The sequence below is a fragment of the Lacerta agilis genome, chromosome 7, assembly GCF_009819535.1.
Source record: "Lacerta agilis isolate rLacAgi1 chromosome 7, rLacAgi1.pri, whole genome shotgun sequence".
In the NCBI taxonomy this organism is placed as follows: domain Eukaryota; kingdom Metazoa; phylum Chordata; class Lepidosauria; order Squamata; family Lacertidae; genus Lacerta; species Lacerta agilis.
The window spans coordinates 51,460,158-51,481,476 of record NC_046318.1 but is presented as its reverse complement, the minus strand read 5'-3'; the positions used below and the strand labels follow the sequence as shown (position 1 = coordinate 51,481,476).

At 42.1% G+C, this 21,319-nt stretch overlaps 1 protein-coding gene across 3 annotated transcripts in view; it reads left to right on the top strand.

Annotated features, from left to right (window-relative positions):
• The window catches only part of CA8 (carbonic anhydrase 8), a 44,993-nt gene that overhangs the window by 14,911 nt on the left and 8,763 nt on the right, over positions 1–21,319 (top strand). For all 3 annotated transcript variants that reach the window (XR_004427042.1, XM_033155289.1, XM_033155288.1), the window contains exons 4-7: positions 15,502–15,597; positions 20,052–20,114; positions 20,396–20,444; positions 21,093–21,205. Coding sequence is in view for 2 of the 3 variants with exons in the window: in XM_033155289.1 (XP_033011180.1) it covers positions 15,502–15,597; positions 20,052–20,114; positions 20,396–20,444; positions 21,093–21,205 (321 nt within the window). In the remaining variant the exon portion in view is untranslated. The remainder of the gene's footprint in view (positions 1–15,501; positions 15,598–20,051; positions 20,115–20,395; positions 20,445–21,092; positions 21,206–21,319) is intronic.

Here is a 21,319-nt window from a genome sequence, read left to right as displayed (position 1 = left end):
TTCTGCAATGCTTCCCCAATGAGACAGCATTATTGCCATCTGGAGGGGGAGCACCATTGTGCTACAGCACAACAAAAGTGGGACAAAAGCACATCCCGAAAATATTTGTGGTATGAAAAGTCGCAGAGTTTCAGCAGGAAGGTATGGGGGCATGCAATGATTGGGAACAAAGCAGCATGTCTACCCTGAAACTTTTGCGAGCCAGAAAAGTATTGAAAATAGGATTGCCTAGTATTCACAGGGATGCTCACCACTTTGGAGAGAAGTGATGGTGCAACAGGAGGAGGTCACTAGTTCCTGACTGGCAAGGCAAGGCTTTGGAGATGGAGTCAAGGTGTTGGTTCAGGACTACCGACTGTGCCTCTGAAGCTGGCGTCAAACATTCCAGTTGTTTTAGTGAGGTCTTGGAGTAACTGGCTGAATTTATTAGCAGGGATACACAGTCATTGACTGGAGGCCTCACCGCTTGACATTTAAAGGGCCATAACCTTCTTCTTTTGTCATTCCTTTGAGGTGGGGAGCTGTGGGGTTCCCACCTCAGGGCTCTCTGGAGCCCCTAAGGAGTCTGTGGACCAGCCCATCACAGTCTGGTGGCACCAATGTCTCCTCATGGCTCAGAGGAAGGGAGGCAGGCTCCGGTGCCTGCACACCCACATTGTACAAACCAGGGGGTGGATCCATTTCCTCCTCAGAGCTGCAGCTGTTGAAGGACAGTGCCTCGAAGGAGTCCTGGTCAATGGCCATGACAATGAGCACCTGTACTCATTCAGAATTTGAGCAGAAGCTTGAAATAAATGGAAACCATGGTGCCATAATCTCTTTTGAAAAATTGCCCATAGACTCAATAAATGGCAATTATTTGGAATCAAAGCAACACTTTGCCAGGAATCCAGCTGTAAGGTGGGTTGGAGTCAGTCAGCCTACTACCCAGAACACTGAAATGTTCAGATTGAAGATTTGGATTGCATAGGATTTTGTTTTCATGAAGTGCATTGAGGTTCAGAGTGGAACAAATTGTCCAGAGTTTAAATAAGGTGATTTAGTTCCACTTAATTCCTTAGGATGACAGGGGCTGGAATCTCCATTGTCCAATCAAGCAAAAACAATTCAAATCCTGCTACTTTGAGATGACTAAATAAGAATACTTAGATTTAATCAGGTGTTGAACCATGATTCCTTTAATTTCTTTTCCAGTTATAACCACTAACACTAAGATCCATATCATATGTAAGCAATTTCCATTGTTTTTACAGACTGGCAGTGTGATGTTATGCTGCCAGTTCATCTGCAACACTTCAGGAGGAACTTTTCCCAGTTGCAAGTTACATACAGCAGGTCAAACCCTACAGTTTTTTTCCACTTGCTTGTTGAAAATGCTTTGCTGCAGTGCCTTTTCACTGGCACGGTGCAGGCAAGTTCTGGGGAAGTTGCCATGTGATTATCTATTGCAGCTAACAGAACAAAGATTCCTGTGGCCAGCTGGGAAAACTAACTAATTTATTGCAGCGTGAGCTTTTGTGGAGTCTACAATCAGAGGCATCATGCATGGAGGCAGGGATGCTCCAGTGGCTTTTGGAAAACTGTAAGGAACTGTTGTTGGCACTGCAGCTTCCTTCCTGGTCCCATTTCCATGCTCATCTGTGCCATGTAGTTACTTAGATGGACTGCTGCTATAATAATACTCGTGGCTACAGCTACACCAGTCTTCTTCTTTGGCGATCACTCATAGCCGAGTAAGATTGTCTTCCATAAACACGGTTTTAACAGTGAGTCCGTAAGTGACTGTGGAGGCCAATTCTGGATCCACACGTCCTTACATAGTGGAGACATAGGCTTCCAGGTGGGAAGTTGATCATGGTGAGGGTTTGCCAAGCATGCCTTCTCCCTTTCATCCTGAGTTCGAGCATCTTCAAAGGCCATGACACCTTTGGTAAAGGCTGTTCTCCAATTGGAACGCTCGCAGGCCAGTGTTTCCCAGTTGTCGGTGTTTATACTACATTTTAAAAGATTTGCCTTGAAAGAGTCGTTGAACCTCTTATGTTGACCACCAGCATTACGCTTACCAATTTTAAGTTCGGAGTATAGTAGTTGCTTTGGAAGACGATAGTCAAGCAGCCGCACAACATGGCCAGTCCAACATAGTTGATGTTGAAGAATCATTGCTTCAACACTGGTGATCTTTGCTTCTTCCAGTACACTGGTATTAGTTTGCCTGTCTTCCCAGGTGATGTGCAAATTTTTTCAGAGACTTGAAAATTCCATCAGAGACGTTGATGGAATCTTTCAAGGAGTTGGAGATGGTATTTATAAGTGGTCCATGTTTCACAAGCATACAGTAAGGTTGGTAGTACAATAGCTTTGAAAACAAGCATTTTGGTTTCCCTGTGAATGTCCCGGTCCTCAAACACTCTGCACATTCCTATTCCCAACATATACACACTCCTGTCTCAGCGACATCTACAGGTACACTGGCTTAGCTATGTCCACAGAATGGAAGATGGCAGGATCCCCAAGGATGTGCTTCACAGTGTGCTGGGCCCGGGGGTAATCCAGGAAGCGAGGTCCAGGTTGGGTCCGGAGTTCGAAGAGTCAGCGTGGAGTTAGTCCAAAAGAGTCAAGGCAGGAAATGGGGCAGGAAACCAGGCAAGTTCAGGTACAGGAACACAGGCAGGATCTGGCAAACAGCAATATTGCTCCCACAACCTGAGGCGGGATCTGGCAGCCTTTTACCTCTGTTGAGGTAATGGCTGGTCCCGATCCCCCGATGACTCACCACCCAGTCTTGCCCGAAGGCAAACACTCCTCCTGCGAGTACTCAGGTCTCTCCTTCTCTCAGCTCTGCAGCTCGGGAGACGCTGGTGGGTTACTAGACCCAGGGGCCGCTTCAGCCTCTCCTGACACAGCCGGTAGTGGAACAGCTGTCAGTGATGGCCCAGCTGACAGCAACGATGTATTCTCTGCATCTGGAGCCAGGCTCAGGCCCCTGCCTCAGCCCAGCTGGTGCTTGTTGCAGGGGAACCTGTGCAGACTGGGGCTCTTCAGGATCAGGCCCCGGACTTGGTTCAGATGATGTCTGAGGCAGAGGATCTGGTGCAGACTGAGACTCCTCTGGTTCCGAGTCTGAGCCCGAGTCCCAGGCCATCACACACGGGGAGCTGGCTTCAAGCACCAGGCTCGCTGGCAGACCAACTCTGTTCTACAAAGATGTCTGCAAACAAAACATGAAGGGTGACAACATCAACCCTATCATGTGGGAATCCCTTGCAGGCAACTACAGTGCTTGGAGACAGACATTCAGATTGTGTATTCACAGCAGTGACCAGAGGAGAAATGACCACTGGGAGGAGTGCAGAGAGAACAAGCATCTGCCCCAGCTTCAACAAAACACGTCTCTTCTGTATTGGTCTCTACAGCCAAAGTGGGCATTGGAACTCTCCAACGATTTGACTTCATCCCCAAAGGTGCACTCCTCCATTTTCTCCCGAGACAGACAGATGCCAGGTATAAGGCCTACTGTTATCTACCTAGTGTCCCAGAGAGAACTTTCCCAATTATGCTACATTTCAACTGGAGAGATAATGGACTGAGCTTATGAATACAAAGCACATGGTCTACAATTAACCTATGAGTCCATCACAGCTTAGGAGCTTTGCTGATAATATTGGATTCTGTACTTCACCAAAACAAAGGGTCAGGTTACCCAATGGTTATTCTTTCCCCACTTCATAGGCCATGTGGGCTTCAGTCACAGCCTCCTCTAATGCAACAGAATCAGTGTTGCTCCCACAGCCTGTAAAATATCTGCTGCCATGAAGAAAGAACAGAAAAGAAAGTCTACATTCCCCCCACATTTGCATTTGTTCAGTTTTATTTCTCTTCGGCTAAATTTCACTTTTAAAACATGCATCTTTAGTTCTGCTGAACTCTTGCCCCTTGCCATTCTCCATTTGCTCTTTGATGCAAAATGCTTTTTTGTTTTGTTTTGGGCAATGCCAAAATACCACTACGCTGTTTTCTTAAGCAGCCCACATACTGATTCTATGAATTTTAATTCTGTTCCTTTCCTCCTCCAGGCGGTTAATGGATAACATATATTGTTTTAAATCACCTTTATTGAAATTGAATGCTCTAGTATCACCAAGTCAGAATGAATTCCCGTGAAGATATGGAGCTCAGTTATCATATTAGGATTCTTAGTGCCTTTCTCAATTGATCTAGATAAGTTTTCAACTTGGTACTGATGCAGATTCTTGTAAATTACTAGATGTTATTTTTATTTATAGAAGCTGGTTTTCCAACTTTACATTTTGCTAAAATGTGAAGTAGCTCATAATAGCTATTGATCAGCAGATATAGCTTCCCTCCATTGCTTCTATTGGACTAAATAGCAAAGGGTTTTAAAATCACTGTAGCACTTGTAGGTTCAAGAGGTCATCTAGGTATTACAACTCCTATACTGAAGTCAGCTCCTAGATTTGGCTCAATAAGCCCCAAAGGTCTCCAAGAGACTTACTTACAATTAAAAACATACCATAGGAAAAATAATAGAAAACACTAACCGTTCATACAACATATAAAAAACAAAACAACGACCCCCTCCACAAAAGCAACGAGAAGGTCGGACAACACACTAACAATAAAACAAAAACAACAGTCTTTCAAAGTCCTGGGGAAAAGGTAAAGTTTTATTTGGCACCCAAAAGCTGTTAGTGGCCTGCAAACCTCACTGGGGAGAGCATTCCACAGACAGGGAGCTACAGCACTAACTTAGTTGGTCTCTAAGGTGCTACTGGAAGGAATTTTTTATTTTATTTTGTTTTGACTATGGCAGACCAACACGGCTACCTACCTGTAACTGACAATCTAAGGGTTTAGGTAGGTTCATATTAGCACACCATTGAAGTCACTTGTTTGCAATGTATTCCCAATTCAACACCTCAACTTACAAAAAAACCCAGCCTTGTTAGCTCAAATAATAATGCCTATAGTATTAGCATTTATGCATCTATTTAAAATTTATCTGTTCACCTAAGCTTTCCCTGAGGAGTGATCTAGTTATGTTGATGTATTAATCTGATCTAGTGTTTACATGTGTTTTGTATTTGTTTTATGAATGCAATTAATTTTATGCTGTTCACTGCCCCACATTTTTTAAAAAAATGTTGGCAGCACAGGATTTTAAATAAATAAGTTGGAAAACAGAGTGTAAGGCAAGAATGGTGAACCTGTGGCCCTCCAGCTGTTGTTGGACTCCGACTCTAATAAACAAAGCTTGCTGGGGCTGATGGGACAACATCTGGAGAGCCACAGTGTCTCTATCCCTGGTGCAATGATACACACCACAGAATAATTTTACAAACATATCTGTCCAGGTGTGTTTCAGATCCTCCCTATACATTAAAACACATCCAAGAATTCTGGGGACTGTAGTTCTTTAAGTTTGTTAGGGGTGCTGGCAAATGTATTTCTGTAAGGACAAAACTACAGTTCCCAGGGTTCTTTGAGGAATGTCATGTGTTTTAAAAGTGCATTGGATGTTCTTTAATTTTTTGTTGTGGATCTACCCATCATTTAAACGCATGATGCAAAAGGCAGAAAAATGTTTTGGAGCCTCCAGAATCTACTTCACATTGGTGTATTTCTCAATAGCTGTTTCTTCCTACACCTATAGCACCAAGGCTATAGGTGTAAGTAGGCATAGGCAAACTCGGCCCCTCCAGATGTTTTGGGACTACAACTCCCATCATCCCTAGCTATCAGGACCAGTGGTCAGGGATGATGGGAATTGTAGTCTCAAAACATCTGTTGGGCCGAGTTTGCCAATGCCTGGTTTAAGTGTATACATCATACGTTTAAAGTACATCACTCCCCCCAAAGAACCCTGGGAACCATAACACCCTTAACATACTACTGTTTCCAGGACTCTTGGGGGTGGGGGAGGAAGAGTCATGTGCTCTAAAATGAATGCTGAAGGAAATGTGCTTCTAGGAAGAGGAATGACCTACGATCTGAATCCCTCTACTAGTCTTGGTTTCGTGCAATGGGTGCTGAGACCTCTTTCCTCCATTCACTTCAAATTCCAGGAAAGGAAAAGGAGGAAGGAAACTAATGAGAAGCAAATGTCTACCCAGGTCTCTCTCTCTCTCTCTCTGTCTTTCTCTCTCTCTCTCTTTGCCCTGGGGCTCCTTGGTGATGGTGGTGGTGGTGGGCTGTTTGTCTTCTACCTGTGGTTTTTCTTTCCTTTTGTGTTTTTGCCAGCAGCAAATTCTGTTCAGCTGTCTCCATTCCAATTGCATCAATGGAAAAAAAAACAAATTGGCACCCCTTAAAACCATTGTCAGGGACAAATGCCCACACCTAGTGAAAGGGACCATGAGCCTTTGTCCCCCACGGTGTGATTTTCTTTGTGGTAGACCCTTTCTGTGCACTACTCTGAGCAATTCAGTGTCAAAGCTTTTGAAAGAGAGACCTTTCTCCTCGGCTGTACTACCGTAACTTGTCAAAAGCTCCCATGATCTCTGGCTGCCTGCAGATTACCGGTACTCTGCCCCAGGCCCGTGCAGAGCTTGTCTGAAGCCCCAGGCAGGAGCCTTGTTTGAATGCAGTTATAAACTCAAACAGAAAAGCAGCTGGCTTAGCCCTCTGAGGCCCAGGGCAAGTGTACCTGGCTGTCCCCGCCCCGAAAAAAGCGAAGGAAAGCGGAAAAAGAAGCAGAGCGGCGCTTAAACGCGCCTGCTCTGCTTCCTTTCCAGGCTCCCCCCCCCCGCGGTTTTTTCGGCGGGGGGTGGTGACCAGCGAGGAGGGGGTGACAAGCGTGACAACCCCCCTCGCTGGTCGCCCCCCCCGCCGAAAAAAGCGGCAGAAGCACCCCATCCGTGTGCTGCTGCTCCCGGGGTGACGGAGGGAGCGGCGGCGCGTGGGAGTGGCGGGAGGGGCCGCCGCTTGTCACCCCCACCCGCCGCTGCTCACCCTGTCACTGGGGGCGTACCGCCCCCACCGCCCCTCCCCAGCGACGCCCCTGGGCAGATCAAATTCAGATTGGCCTGGAAAGGAAGCAAGCCTTTTCCTGCTTTCAGGGGAGAAATGCTTCCACTTGCTTCCAGTCCAATGCAGTGTGAGCCACAAGTGGCTCATCTTTCCCTGGGTACAATCCCTATGAAATATACTCGGAGTCAAGTGTGGATTTCGTGCTCTTTATTCAGCTCATTGTAGCAAGGAATGCAGTTTCCCCGAAACGTCTGCTTTATATACACTATTTACACAATGGGCCCCACGTGATTGGCTAATTCCGGGATACTCCTGTATGCCAATCGGGTTGCGGATTCACTTCCACCTGGAGCTGGATTGGGTGGCTCCTGCGGACCAATCAGACTGCTGCATTCTGGAGCCTATTGTTCTGGGACCAATCAGACAGCTGCATTTTGGATCCTATTCAACTCAGTACACAACACCCTAATTGCAGAGCTAAGTACTGTATCAATGTTCTTGCCTTAGTGTGCCAATTGCAATATGCTTACATTTGCTTTCCTTTCCTTTTTGGGGTGCTGTAGTAAGAGGAAATGAGCTGTGACTTTTTCACAGGGGCATTGCTACATAGAAGCTTGTCACAAATGATGTACTTTTCAAGAATGACGGAAGGAAATGAGAGAGGCGGAGTTCATATTGACCTCATTGCTCTTTGGAGGATATGGTCAGCTAGGAACAGTTTGGAGTAACAACAGAGCTACATTTCAATCTTCAGTTTGTATTCCTGGATGTCTGAGTTCAGGCACCTGAGATAGCATTTCCTGGCTGGGTTTCTTTGTGTGCATTCTGGTAACAGGGTTAAAGTGTATGCTCTTAGATCTTAATATAATATTTTTGTTCTTTGAACTCACAACCTTTGCAAGCCCTGAATTAAAACAGCAACTTTCCCCAGTAAAAATTAAACTTATTTTTCAAAAGCCAATACTGTCTAAATAAGTTTTTTTTTTAATTGACAAAAACGTCTCCTGAAACGTCATCAGCAGTACTGAGAGTCCATTTAAAGAACTGCTTTTCCCCAGGCCATTTTCTTTTGCTATTGAATATAATTGTTCTGTATTCCAGAATACAGAGCACTTCTAAATGGCTCATTGGATATTGCAAGCAGGTAATTGGGAGCAGCATTTTTAAACTTGCCATCTTTTCCATGCAGAGGGTAAACCCAGATTAAATGGGGGGGGGGTAATGCAGGTGGCGTTTTGATGCCAATGCACCCATAGGAATTCTGCCCCAAAACACAGAAAAAACCTTTCATGCATGAGCAGCGCTGATCCTACAATAAATACTTGTGTGGGAAGCACCCATAAAAGTCTTAAGTCATAGAACTGTAGAGTTGAAAGATACCCCCCAAGGATCATCTAGTCCAACCCTTTGCAATGCAGGAATCTCAACTAAAGCATCCATGACAAATGGCCGTCCAACCTCTGATTAAAAACCTTCAAGGAAGGAGAGTCCATAATCTCCCCAGGGAACTATGCTATTTGCATATAATTTTTCTAAAGAAGAAACGTTTCCCCCCTTCCTACATTTCCAATTTCGAATTGGAAATTTTCCAATTTCGTACCAGCCATAACTGGGATATTTAGTTGCTCGAAATTTCTTATTTTCCCGTCTTTTAAACACAAACAACCGTATGGCATAGAAGGCCCTCTCTCAAATATTGTAACTACTTTCTGTAAATGTTGTTTGCTGATTCAGCCAATTTTTTTTTTAGAACTTAATCCATTTCTACTTGAAATAATTCAGTAGCACAATAGCTGTGTGGCTTTTTGTGTATGTTTTTGTTCCCTAGTAACTTTGGAGCCACTGTAAATCAAAGTCTGAGATTGAGCAACTTGTACATAACCTTCGCTTGTTTTCCTGGTATCTCTGGCTTGTTTGTACTGTGAATGATGGATGACCCAGTGCAACATAATGACAAATTCCTGAAATTTGAATCTGCTATTTGAAAAGATGCATGTTCATATTCACATCAGTTATTGATGTTTACTAGCCACATAGTCAAATCAGTGCAATGTGTATATGTGTGTATTATATCTGCATAATATATGTGTATTATATCTCCATGCATCCATGTTGCTCCCTCCCCATCTATTCAAAGATTAATTAGATGATTTCATGAACAGCTGCAACAGGTTAAATATTGCTGTGGATTTCAGAAAGGTTGTACAGCTTAATTATCTAACAGACCCACTATCTAAAAAGAGGTGTTAGGCTAAGCCGTAGTGTCTGATACGTGTTGGAAATGTAAAGAAAAGGGGATATTTTTTCATAGGTGGTGGACATGTAAAAAGGTAAAAGAATATTGGGAAATTATTTATAATGTGTTGGAAACAATGTTTACAATTACCTTCCCTAAAAGAACAGAGTCCTTTTTATTAGGAATAACCAAGACAGAAATTCCTAGGTGTCAGAAAAGCTTATTTATGTATGCAACAACAGTGGTCTGTGTTTTGTTAGCCCCCAAATGGAAAATAAGAGAGGTCCCAGACAAAGAGGATTGGCAACTTCAGATGTTAGAATATGCAGAAATTTCAGGTTTAACACACAGAATAAGAGAACAAGAAGAGCTTATATTTAAAGAAGAGTGGAAAACACTTATTGAATGTATGGAAAATAATTGTACACAATTGAAAACCTTGGTAGCATTAAGATAAATTCAACAGTGTAATTAATGTTGGAATGGTGTAAAAATGGAAAACTGACTTGAATGGTTATAGTAAAATATGCAGGAATGGAAGATATATAAAATGAACTATACATGTGTGTGTGTGTCCCCAACCATGGTTTAGAAGTGGTCACTGCTGTCACAATGTCTAGTATGGGATAATGGGATAATGTTGCAATAACCACCTATTACTCAGAAGTAAGCCCCATTAAATTCCATGGGGATAGCTCCCAGATAGGACTGGAGCCTGAACTGGTTAGCCTTAAAGCTGCCACACAGAACTATTAAATTTTTATTCCTCCTGCCGTCAACTTACTCACTTCTGCACCTTCTTTCCAGAATATGGAGTGATAGTAAATGGATTAGAGTGCAGGAGGACAGGGTTAAAATCACCACACATTTATGAAATCTCCCTGGGTGACCTTGGGCTATTTCCTGTCAGCCTAGGTCTCAGGGTTGCAAGCGTAAAATGTGGAAGAGGAGAGTCATGAATGCCAACGTAAGTTCCTTGTAGGACAGAAATGAAATGGCTTAATTGGAGAACATATGCCCTCAAAAAATATTACCTTATCGGCAAAATGAGGAATTAGGAAGGGGCTAAGTGCTCTGCTGCAGTTAGCAGAAGACCTCTCAAGGCCACGGATGACAACAAAGACGCAGCAGAATTAATATCAGTAGGAAGAGGACCAAATGTTCCAAGTATCATTGTGTATGCATACACACATCTAACAGAACTTTATGTGCATGAAAGGAAACCAGGCTTGCTTGTTTTTAGTTGGTTCAATGTGGAATAGCTGGCCATGGGAGGGTAGCAACATGGACAAGCCAGTTACATTGGGTCTGTTCATTTTATTAACGACATTTATATCACTTCCCAAAACAGGAATTCTCTGGGTGTGCCCCAAAGCAAAGCAAAACAGTTAAAACTGTAAATTAGACAACCAGTGCCCATCTCAGTACACATTACCTGCTTAAAGCAATGCCAAGAAACAACAGGATTGATATGGTGACTAGCGCTTCCCAAACCAGCAGTAGGAGTGCCCCGGATGCAGATATAACAGGACAGTGTATACAGAGCCTTACTCTCAAGTTTTTTGGGGGAGTAGGCCTATTATAAGTAAGTTTTGTGTTTCAGGTTAAAAGATAAAATGTGGTTCACCAGCCCAAAGTAGTTAGGCTCATGAGGTGGCCAAAGTACTGGAGCCTCAACTTCAGGATCTGTCCTTCCAGTGAGCACTCAAGGCTGATTTCTTTAAGGATAGATAAAAAGATCAAACTTATCCATCCTTAAATAAATCATCCCTGAGTGCTCACTGGAAGGACAGATCCTGAAGTTGAGGCTCCAGTACTTTGGCCACCTCATGAGAAGAGAAGACTCCCTGGAAAAGACCCTGATGTTGGGAAAGATGGAGGGCACAAGGAGAAGGGGACGACAGAGGATGAGATGGTTGACAGTGTTCTCGAAGCGACTAGCATGAGTTTGGCCAAACTGCGGGAGGCAGTGGAGGATAGGGGTGCCTGGCGTGCTCTCGTCCATGGGGTCACGAAGAGTCAGACACGACTGAACGACTGAACAACAACAACGTACAAAATCTTCTCTCATTTATGAAGCACACACACAAAAATACCTTTCTTTTAAGAATCCTAAAATAACTCCCAGATATACACTAGTTTTGGGGACTTCTGTGCAGGGGTGGGGAGGGAGTCTGCTTCAGATCACTACCTCTCCAATGTGACCCTTCATGAAAGTCATGGTAGCTCCATCCAAGCGGTCGCAATGAGACTCAGGAAAGTGGTCACTCTAAACTTGGTTATTGTACCTTGGAGCATTGTTGCAGCCGCTGGTGGCAAGGTATATGTTGACCTTAACAAGATAACAATAGGAGTGGAACTGAGCATTGTTTTCCCAATAGGGTCAGTAGCTAAAACATTAACTCTTTAATTCAACGAGTTTCTTTCCATACATGGAGTTTCTTTTTTGCACTGTATATATTACCATATGCTCATCAGGCGGCATGAGTGCCCTCTTGTGGCGATCAAGAGCAAAAGCAATCGATAAAAGGCACAATCCCAGACAATCCATTCATTGAGCATTAATCTTGATTTCTTTGCACAAAGTTTTCCAGGAGATTAGCTCATAGCTGTGAACTTTCCCTTTTTTGCGGGAAATTCCTTTATTCCAGCGCCGTTTCCCATTGCAAAAAATGGGAAAGTTGACAGCTATGGATTAGATGCAGGTTGCTTCCAGATGGACCTGCTTATTAAGCGTAACTCCTGATTTCTTTTTGACTATTTAATAAGCATTCATTCTGAATCATTTGCAGAGAGGTCAGATGACGGTCATGCCCACCTCTTAGGCCATATGCACGCCATACATTTAAATCACTATGATACCACTTTAAACATTCATGGCTTCCCCCAAATTATACTGGGAATTACAAATCCCAGAATTCTCTGTGAAGAGAGTTAAACTGCTCTGCACATTGCTCTGGGATGGGAATAGGGTAGAGCCTAGGGCTTGCTAATCAGAAGGTCGGCGGTTTGAATCCCCGTGACAGGGTGAGCTCCCGTTGCTCGGTCCCAGCTCCTGCCAACCTAGCACTTTGAAAGCACGTCAAAGTGCAAGTAGATAGGGTAGTAGGGTGTGGGGTGTTGGAAGGTGGTGGGTAGAGTGTGATGGAGATGAAGATAAGGAAAGTATGATGGAGTGTTTGGTTTTTAAGATGTTGAAAAATGTATGTAGGTTGTGTATGTTTTGTCGGAAATATGTGTATGTATTATAATTTGAAACATTAAAATAAAGCATTTTTATTCAAAAAAAACAAACAAAAAAACAAAAACAAAGTGCAAGTAGATAAATAGGTACTGCTCCGACGGGAAGGTAAACGGCTCCGAGAATTCTTTAGGGGAAGCTGTTTAAAGTGGTATCATAGTGATTTAAATGTATGGTGTGCATGTGGCCTCATATAAATTTAATAGTCATGGGGAATTAATTCTAGAAACTGTAGTTTGTTCAAGGTGCTGGGAATTGTAGCTTTGTGTGATCACCACCTTTAAACTGCAGTTTCTAGGATTTCCTATGACACTGAAAGCAGTTTAATAGTGCTTTAAATGTGTAGTGCAGATGTGACTGACATTGTATATCCTACACTTTCCAGTTCATTTCCCCATTACTTTCCTTGTCTGATTTGGGAGCAGAGGAGAAACTGGGTTTGTTCTGAAAGAGCACCAAATCAACCGTAATTGTGCAACCTAAATTTGCCATTTTGTCTTGGGGCACCAATTACACACAGACTTCAATAGCCTGTCTGAATAATGTGGTTTCATTTCTATTGCTTTTCCTGTAGAAGAGACTGGGGCTGAAATGTCAACATAGGATTTGGTATTTAAATGGATCCATTAACATTAGTCAAAGGTAGAATTACCCATGCTTGTAAAATTGACAAACAACTGAAAAGAGCGAAGTATAACAGCATCATTTGCTTCTTCATATTCATTCAACATGCCACACTTTCTGAATACCAAGCTGAGTAATACGTAACTGATGTTTAATTGTATCTTGTTTAATCTGAAGAAACACGCACACACACGCACACACAAAGGAAAGCATACTATGATTACAGGTGAAGATTTTTCAATGTCTAGCACTTAACTAGCTAGTGTTGAGTAAGGCCAGCGCAAGACATTTTGGTGCCTGAGGTGAACCACAAAATGGCATCCCTCTTTCTGCCAGGGAAGAAGGGGCGAGTGAAGAAATACATCAGGAACAGGGGAGGGGGTATAATGATCTATATTGGGATCTGTGGCCCCTGTGGACCCTGTTGCCTGAGGTGGTTGCCTGAGGCAATTGCCTCACCTTGTCTTATGGGTGGGTTGGCTCTGGTGGTGAGTACTTTAGAATAATCCAGTATAATATATGCAACACGTTGGCTGCGCACAATAATCTCCAAGTCAATTATACATTCTTTATCATATAATAGTCATCAAAGTTCTGAGAAGAATATATAAAGTCTTATACAAAAGCCACAAGGACTTATAACCTGACAAATCTGAAAACAGGCTGTTGATATCTAATTACAATGTGTGTGTTTTTTCAAATCAAAATAAAAAATAATAAAAAATTCCTTCCAGTAGCACCTTAGAGACCAACTAAGTTTGTTCTTGGTATGAGCTTTCGTGTGCATGCACACTTCTTCAGATACACATTTTTTTCCAAATGTTTGATACCATCTAAATATATAATTCTAGTATGTCTTCCAGATGTTAGACTAAGTCTTTAGATTTCCTTTAAATAAATTCCTGAAGATATCAACAAAGGTAGGTTCACTGTGATTTCCAAAAGTGTGAGGTGTTGATGATATCACAAACTGCCGTTAATAAAGATGTACATAAAGATGAAGAGATAGGGTACCGGCGTTTTTCACCTGTTTCGCCCAGGCAATCTTGTAGTTTAGGACAGTGTTTTTCAACCTTTTTTGGGCAAAGGCACACTTGTTTCATGAAAAAAATCACGAGGCACACCACCATTAGAAAATGTTAAAAAAAAATAACTCTGTGCCTATATTGACTATATATAAAGTAATTCTCTTGAATTTTTCAATTTTTCCCACGGCACACCAGGCAACACCTCGCGGCACACTAGTGTGCCGCGGAACAGTGGTTGAAAAACACTGGTTTAGGAGGCCGTTATTTGCCCCCAATGGGGCCCTTTGATTGGGGCTTGCAGATGGCACACTCCCACAAAAATTACGGGCTTCTTCAGTAGTTCTCAAGACTTGGATACATATACAAATTCATGAAGAAAACTTTTTCTTGGCTTAAACTGAGGAACTAGGTTTGCTTAGCCAATTTTGGAAGCTTGGGTTTCACTATTCATTTTTCATCTTGATTAAGACACTTACACACCTTTATCACATGTTAACAAGACTTGCAAAAGATTATTGCAAATTCTGAGAGTGGATGCAATGATATACCTCTGGTTGGGCAGCAGCAGGGCCTAATGGCACAAGGGAGCCATTGCTGCATATGGACGCTTGCCTCTCACCCTGGGCAAGGCTCAAGGGGGAGGAATGGGGCAGATAAAATCTGCACGTTAGCTGCCAGTTACTATCAGGGGGAATACAACTGAGAAAGCCCTAAACAGTCCAGGGCCGGATCTATACTCACTCTTTAAATGTTCTTAGAACGGTATTTTTTGATATCGCTCTAAAACATAAGGGCATTGGGTTTCGCTTCCTTTTCTACAGGGTCTTATTTGACAGGGCAAGCTCTGCAGCGTCCTCTGGTGTCACATTTTGATAACACGTCATTAACATTTTAAAGAACGTTATATGGCTATATCATAACCCCTTGAAACTCAGTTTTAGCATTTAAAAACCACGAGTGTAGAGGAGTCCCAGGGCTAGGGTATCTGAAGGATGTCCTTTTCCTATATAAACTTGCCCAAATCTACTTATATTATTAGAAGTCCTGCTGCTATAGCTACCCTTCCCTTTTGTGCTTAGGTGGGTGGCTGCTAGACAAGGACTTCTCTGATGTAGTGTCCCAAATTTCAAAAGAGCATTCTGGTGCAATCTCCTTCTTTTCAGGTGCAGGGGAAAAATAATATTATCCCGTAAGCAGTGTGCTGATTTATTACGTCTTTTATTGCTACTGGCTTTTACAGTGGTTGCTTGTTTTTTTAACTAATGTTTGATGATGCTATATTACTGTTCCTGTGTAAAAGTTTTAAATTTTGTGAACCATTTTGGAAATTCCTGTGCTAAGGTAGGACAAAAATATTGTAACTCCCTCTCTGTTCCTCTCTCTAGCTCCATCTAGTTCACTGGAACTCCACAATGTACCACAATATTGATGAAGCAGTGGGGAAGAAGAACGGCATAGCTATTATTGCTTTATTTGTGCAGGTAACTTTCTACTGTCTTTGTCATAATCATAATCACAATCATCATTAAATCCATTAGTCGCTTTTTTTTTTGCCACAGGCAACTCATGACCATTTATCACAACCATTTCCTGTAATCGGTGCGTTCAAAAAGAGTCATAATGTGTGCAGTGGAATATTTTGAAATACTAGGTTTAAGAGAAGAAAGAGAAAGGCATTCTGAACATAATCAAACTTACTGGGTAGGTTATAAATTGTCCCTGGAAATGAAAATGATTGTGTGGGAGTTATTAGTGGGCTGGTGAGAAAATATCATTATTTTTTATTTTGTAGTGGGCATTACAACAAGTCTACACTTTAGAAAGATCAAAATGGATCAGATTTAATGACTTGGTTAAATAAACTCAGGATTTGCAGTGATAATATTTCAAATAAGGACAGCTGCAAATGGACTTACTTTTTATGATATGGCAGATCTTATCTCTTTGTAGAAGAGCATGAATATGGTTTTCAAAGTTCAGCTTTGGGGCTTATTTGAGTTTGTAGATGACATGTAGCAATGAGAACAGGAATAATGCAATGAATGAATGAATGAATGAATGAAGGCAGCAATTCCCATTCTTATCTGTTTTCATCTCCATCAGCACTGTTTCCATTCCACTGCACTTTGGTTTCTGCCAAATACTGTGTTATTCATCTTGCTGTCTGCTATTTAATGTAAGTTGCATGACTTGTGTAACTATTTGTGTAACTTCCTTTAATTTCCATGTACAGGAAATGCCAAAATGTTTTTAAGCCATTAATTACATATTCTTTGCTTACTAATTTGACGATGTGAATTACTACCAATCATATTCGCTGAAGAGACTTCAGTTCCTGACCACAGACAAACATGCAAACTGATGCCAATTTCCCTTCCTCTCTCCGTTTTCTACAGAATTCTCTGACATTCCTATTTGAGAATGGTGTTTTATATTAAGATACAAATTGCTTATCTAAATTCAACTTTACACAAAATATGTTGCTTATCTATTTAAGTGCTTGGAATATATACAGAGAAAGAGTGGTTTGACTATGTCAAAGTGAAAGGGATACAGGTGTAGTGGTTGTCTGGGGCTTCTGTGAAGAACAACTTTACTCCAGAAGAATTCGCTAGTGAGTGCATTGTTTATTGCTTTAAGTACTAGGCAAATGCTCCTTTAAGAACCATATTTGTGCACCATGACCCTAACTATGTTTATATGGAAGTAAGCCCTATTGAATTCAATTTACTTCCAAGTAAGTATGCCTACTTCCCTAGGGCTTGCCGATCAGAAAGTCAGCGGTTTGAATCCCCGCGATGGGGTGAGCTCCCGTTGCTTGGTCCCAGCTAATGCCCAAATAACAGTTTGAAAGCACGTCAAAGTGCAAGTAGATAAATAGGTACCACTCCGGTGGGAAGGTAAACAGCATTTCCGTATGCTGCTTTGGTTCGCCAGAAGCAGCTTAGTCATGCTGGCCACATGACCTGGAAGCTGTCTGCAGACAAACGCCGGCTCCCTCAGCCTGTAAAGCGAGAATAGCGCCACAACCCCAGAGTTGTCCACGACAGGACCTAGTGGTCAGGGGTAGCTTTACCTTTACCTTTACCTTTAAGTATGCTTAGGATTGCAGTTTTAGCCAGAACAAATTAACTTGTACACTATGGAAGCAGAGTTGCCAAAGAAGACGACACAACTCGTGTTCTAAGACTTCTATGCAGCCCAAACAGGTGCTTGAGCTAACCCTCTGCCCTTCACATATTTTGGGCTTCAATTCTCATCAGCCCAAGCCAGCAAGAACATGTTGATGCAGGTTGATAGGAGTTGTAGTCTCAAATATCCAGGGGGCACCAGGTTGGTGAAGGCTGCCTTTTCATAACTAGTTGTGCCGTTTCAATATTGTATGGATGGAGTGGGGAAAGTTGTCCTTCATGTATGAAATTGATTCTGGGTTGGGTTTTTTTTTGCTTCTATTAATTTGTCATGTTTTATAATATGATTATAAATGCCTCCAAGACTGTTGGAGTGTAAAAGTGTATTGATTATGGTCCTGATGCAGAAGTAGGACCGTTAAAAATAATGGAAGTAGCTCTCAGTTCACTCGGTTTTGTATCCTAGAGGACTCTTCCATAATTGCTTCTGAAGCAGCCTTCCAATTTCAGCAGAACTAACCTTGGAGTTACTCAGAAAGTTATGTAAAATTGTTAAATAAAACTCTTTAGCTTAATAATATTTCTCCACTTTTTCAATTCAATTTAATCAAGGGACTCCCTCCCCCCTTTTTCCTTTTTGCATTGCTCAGTATTTTTATTTTAATTGAAAAGGTTTCTGCACTGCATCCTTAAACTTGATAGAGAGTTGGGTGCCCTTTGATTAATGGCCTACTAGAAGAAAACCAACTTCACTCAGTGGATTTCATCCAGCTGTAGTTGTCCTGTTTCAATCCCCAGCATCTCCAGGCAGGGCTATGAGACATCTCTGTCTGAAATCCTGGGGAGCTGCTGCTGCCAGTCAGTGTAGACAGAACTGTGCAAGATGGAGCAGTGGTGTTACTCAGTATCAGACAGTTTCCTACGTTACATTGAAATATTCAAAGAATAGCTTTCTTATCAAGCAATTGAAAGATGAGGAATATTGGTCAACACTGCACAAAATTAGAATTTCTCCTGGCCAATGAAAACAAAGGCATTCCTTGCACCATGGCTACTTTTGCCTTGACAGCCGCAAAACAATGACAGATCTATTACAATTCTCATATACAGTGGTACCTTGGTGCTCAAACAACTTGGAAACCAAAACTGCAAACCCAGAAGTAAGTGTTCCAGTTGGCAAAGTTTTCCAGAAGCCGAATGTGCTCCATTTTGAGTGTTATGCTTCCGATTTGAGTGCCACACTTCCGATTTGAGTATTATGCTGAGGTCTGTCTATTTAATTTGCGCTTTTGTGGCTCTCTTTTTTTGTTTTTGTGACTGTGTGGAACCCAGTTCAGCTACTGATTGATTGATTGATTGATTGTGTGAATGCAGTACAATGTTCATTGATTTCATTTTATGGATCAGTGGTCTCGTTAGATAGTAAAATTCATGTTAAATTGCTATTTTAGGGGTTGTTTTTAAAAGTCTGGAACAGATTAATCCATTTTGCATTACTTTCTATGGGAAAGCACGCCTTGGGTTTGGAACCCTTTGGTTTTGGAATGGACTTCCAGAATGGATTAAGTTTGAGAACCAAGGTACCTCTGTTATGAATAGTAATCAAGAAGCAAGCTCTTAAAGAACTTTCTATGTCTGTTTCAAAGTTGCAGTTTGTGCCTCTGTTTCCAGATCACTGAGTGGTTACTTTGGTCTGACATTTTTCTTTTATGGCCAATGGCTTAAAGCAAATAAGATCCAATTGATGCTAAACTGAACAGATTGCATTGGCACATCTGCGTTGGCAAAACATGTATAAGGTTGCTTAACCATACAGATCCCTCTTGCTGGGTTGGGGTGAATGTTTTGATATTTAAAATGCTTCTAAACATGTTGTTTGCATTTGGCATCTGAAACAAACTTATCTAAAGTACCGTAACAGAAATCTTCTCTTGGCCTGACAAGAGTCCCATGTACCCTGCAACATTGAGATGAGAGTGTCCCCCATTTACTTTACTATGTGAATGCATCCCTTCATTTGAGTTTTCTTAAAGGTAAAGGTAAAGGGACCCTTGACAGTTAAGTCCAGTTGCAAACAACTCTAAGGTTGCGGCGCTCATCTCGCTTTACTAGCTGAGGGAGCCAACCGTTTGTCTGCAGACAGCTTCCGGGTCATGTGGCCAGCATGACTAAGCCACTTCTGGTGAACCAGAGCAGCACACGGAAACGCCGTTTACCTTCCCACCGGAGCGGTACCTATTTATCTACTTGCACTTCGTGCTTTCAAACTGCTAGGTTGGCAGGAGCAGGGACCGAGCAACGGGAGCTCACCCCATCGCGGGGATTTGAACCACTGACCTTCTGATCAGCAAGCTGTAGGCTCAGTGGTTAAGACCACAGTGCCACCTGCGTCCCTTAGTTTTCTTAGTTTTGAATTTTTATCAATCTTAAATTCAGTTCTCCACATTTGTCTAGCAAGTTGTGAATTTTTCTTTTTTTAAAAATCCTGAAGGATTTCTCCTAATAACCACAGTTCTGGATGCAGTTTGGACCAACATACACATTTTTGCAAGCAATTTCCCCTAACATAATGCATTTCTGTAAGTTATTTTCACCAATGCGTTCATTTTTATTTACATTTCCCCCTGATTTACACATGTTCATAAGTGTTGAACTTATTTGCTTGAACTTCATGCAAAAGGTCACCCAGTTTGGTAGAAACAAGTACAGAACTGACTTCACTTGTTGATAACTTTGAAACCTGTGTTTCATCAGAGGAGGTAATACTGTGTGTTTATCTTTATTTATTGTGCATTATGTTTCAGATAGGAAAAGAGCATTCAGGCCTGAAGGCTGTTACTGAAATTCTGCAAGACATCCAATATAAGGCAAGGATGTTAATTCTGCTTTCTAATTTTTTTTTTGAAATGAACTAAGTATGATAGCTGCAGGCTACATTTGAATTCCTTGATTTATTAAGTAGCTTAGCTATATCCAACATAGGTGGCATCATTTTGTAAAAATAGAAACACCTTTTTATATAAAAAAGAGAGCGTTTGATAAATAATTTATCTTATAATTTGGTATTTTTATTAGATAGTCAATTGTTTCAAAATCTGCTCTCTCTTAAAAACTAGAGAGACAAGACTCATTTCTGTTAAATTTTCAGGGGAAGTCCAAGACAATACCGTGTTTTAATCCCAACACATTATTGCCAGGTAAGTGCTAATTTGTATGCCACAAAACCATGCATGCGCAAAAGACTATAGAGACCAAGAGTGGTGCTGTCAGTGCCTGCAGCCAGACCCTGAAAGCTTTGATAGAGGCAAACCCATGGCTGTACCATGGTTTCCTCTTTGGAAGGTAAGGTTACCTGGCCATGGAATGCACCTTGCACAATGATGGCAGCAGTTGAGAAGCACAGGCTGACCTTCATATTTGACATGCTCAGACTGCCTGGATCTGGGGAAATCCGGGCTTTACTGAGGAAAGCCCTTGTTATGGTTTTGCACAGAGGACACATAAACTGAGAAGGGACATGCTAGTGAAATCCCTTGCTGGTAGACCATGACGAGAGGAGAGTATCCCATGCCAGTGGGGATTGCAGCCCTTTTTAGACCCTTCTTGGGAAAAGCATTCAGATGCTGTTTTCTGCAGTCTGATGTTCCATTCATCATCTCCTTGCAGGAATGTAGTTTGGGGATGAAGTGCCTGCAGCAAAGGCTTGTTTTCCAACCAGGTATGCTCCCCGCCAGCTGCACCTGGCAAAGCTCTAGACTGAAGATAGGATCGTGCCCTTGATTTTAAAAAAGAAAGATGGAGCATAACGGCAGGTTTTCAAACCAATCTCATCCATTTAATTTCAGACCCCCTGCTACGAGATTACTGGGTGTACGAAGGCTCTCTCACGGTTCCCCCCTGCAGCGAAGGTGTTACATGGATCTTATTTAGATATCCTTTAACTGTATCCCAACTTCAGGTAATGGCTGTGCTTATAATGACCTTAGAATGTAATTCTGAGCGAAAGGTTATAGCGTGCAAAATATATTGCAGGGCAGGATACCTGCTTCATCTTGAAGATCTCATTAGATCA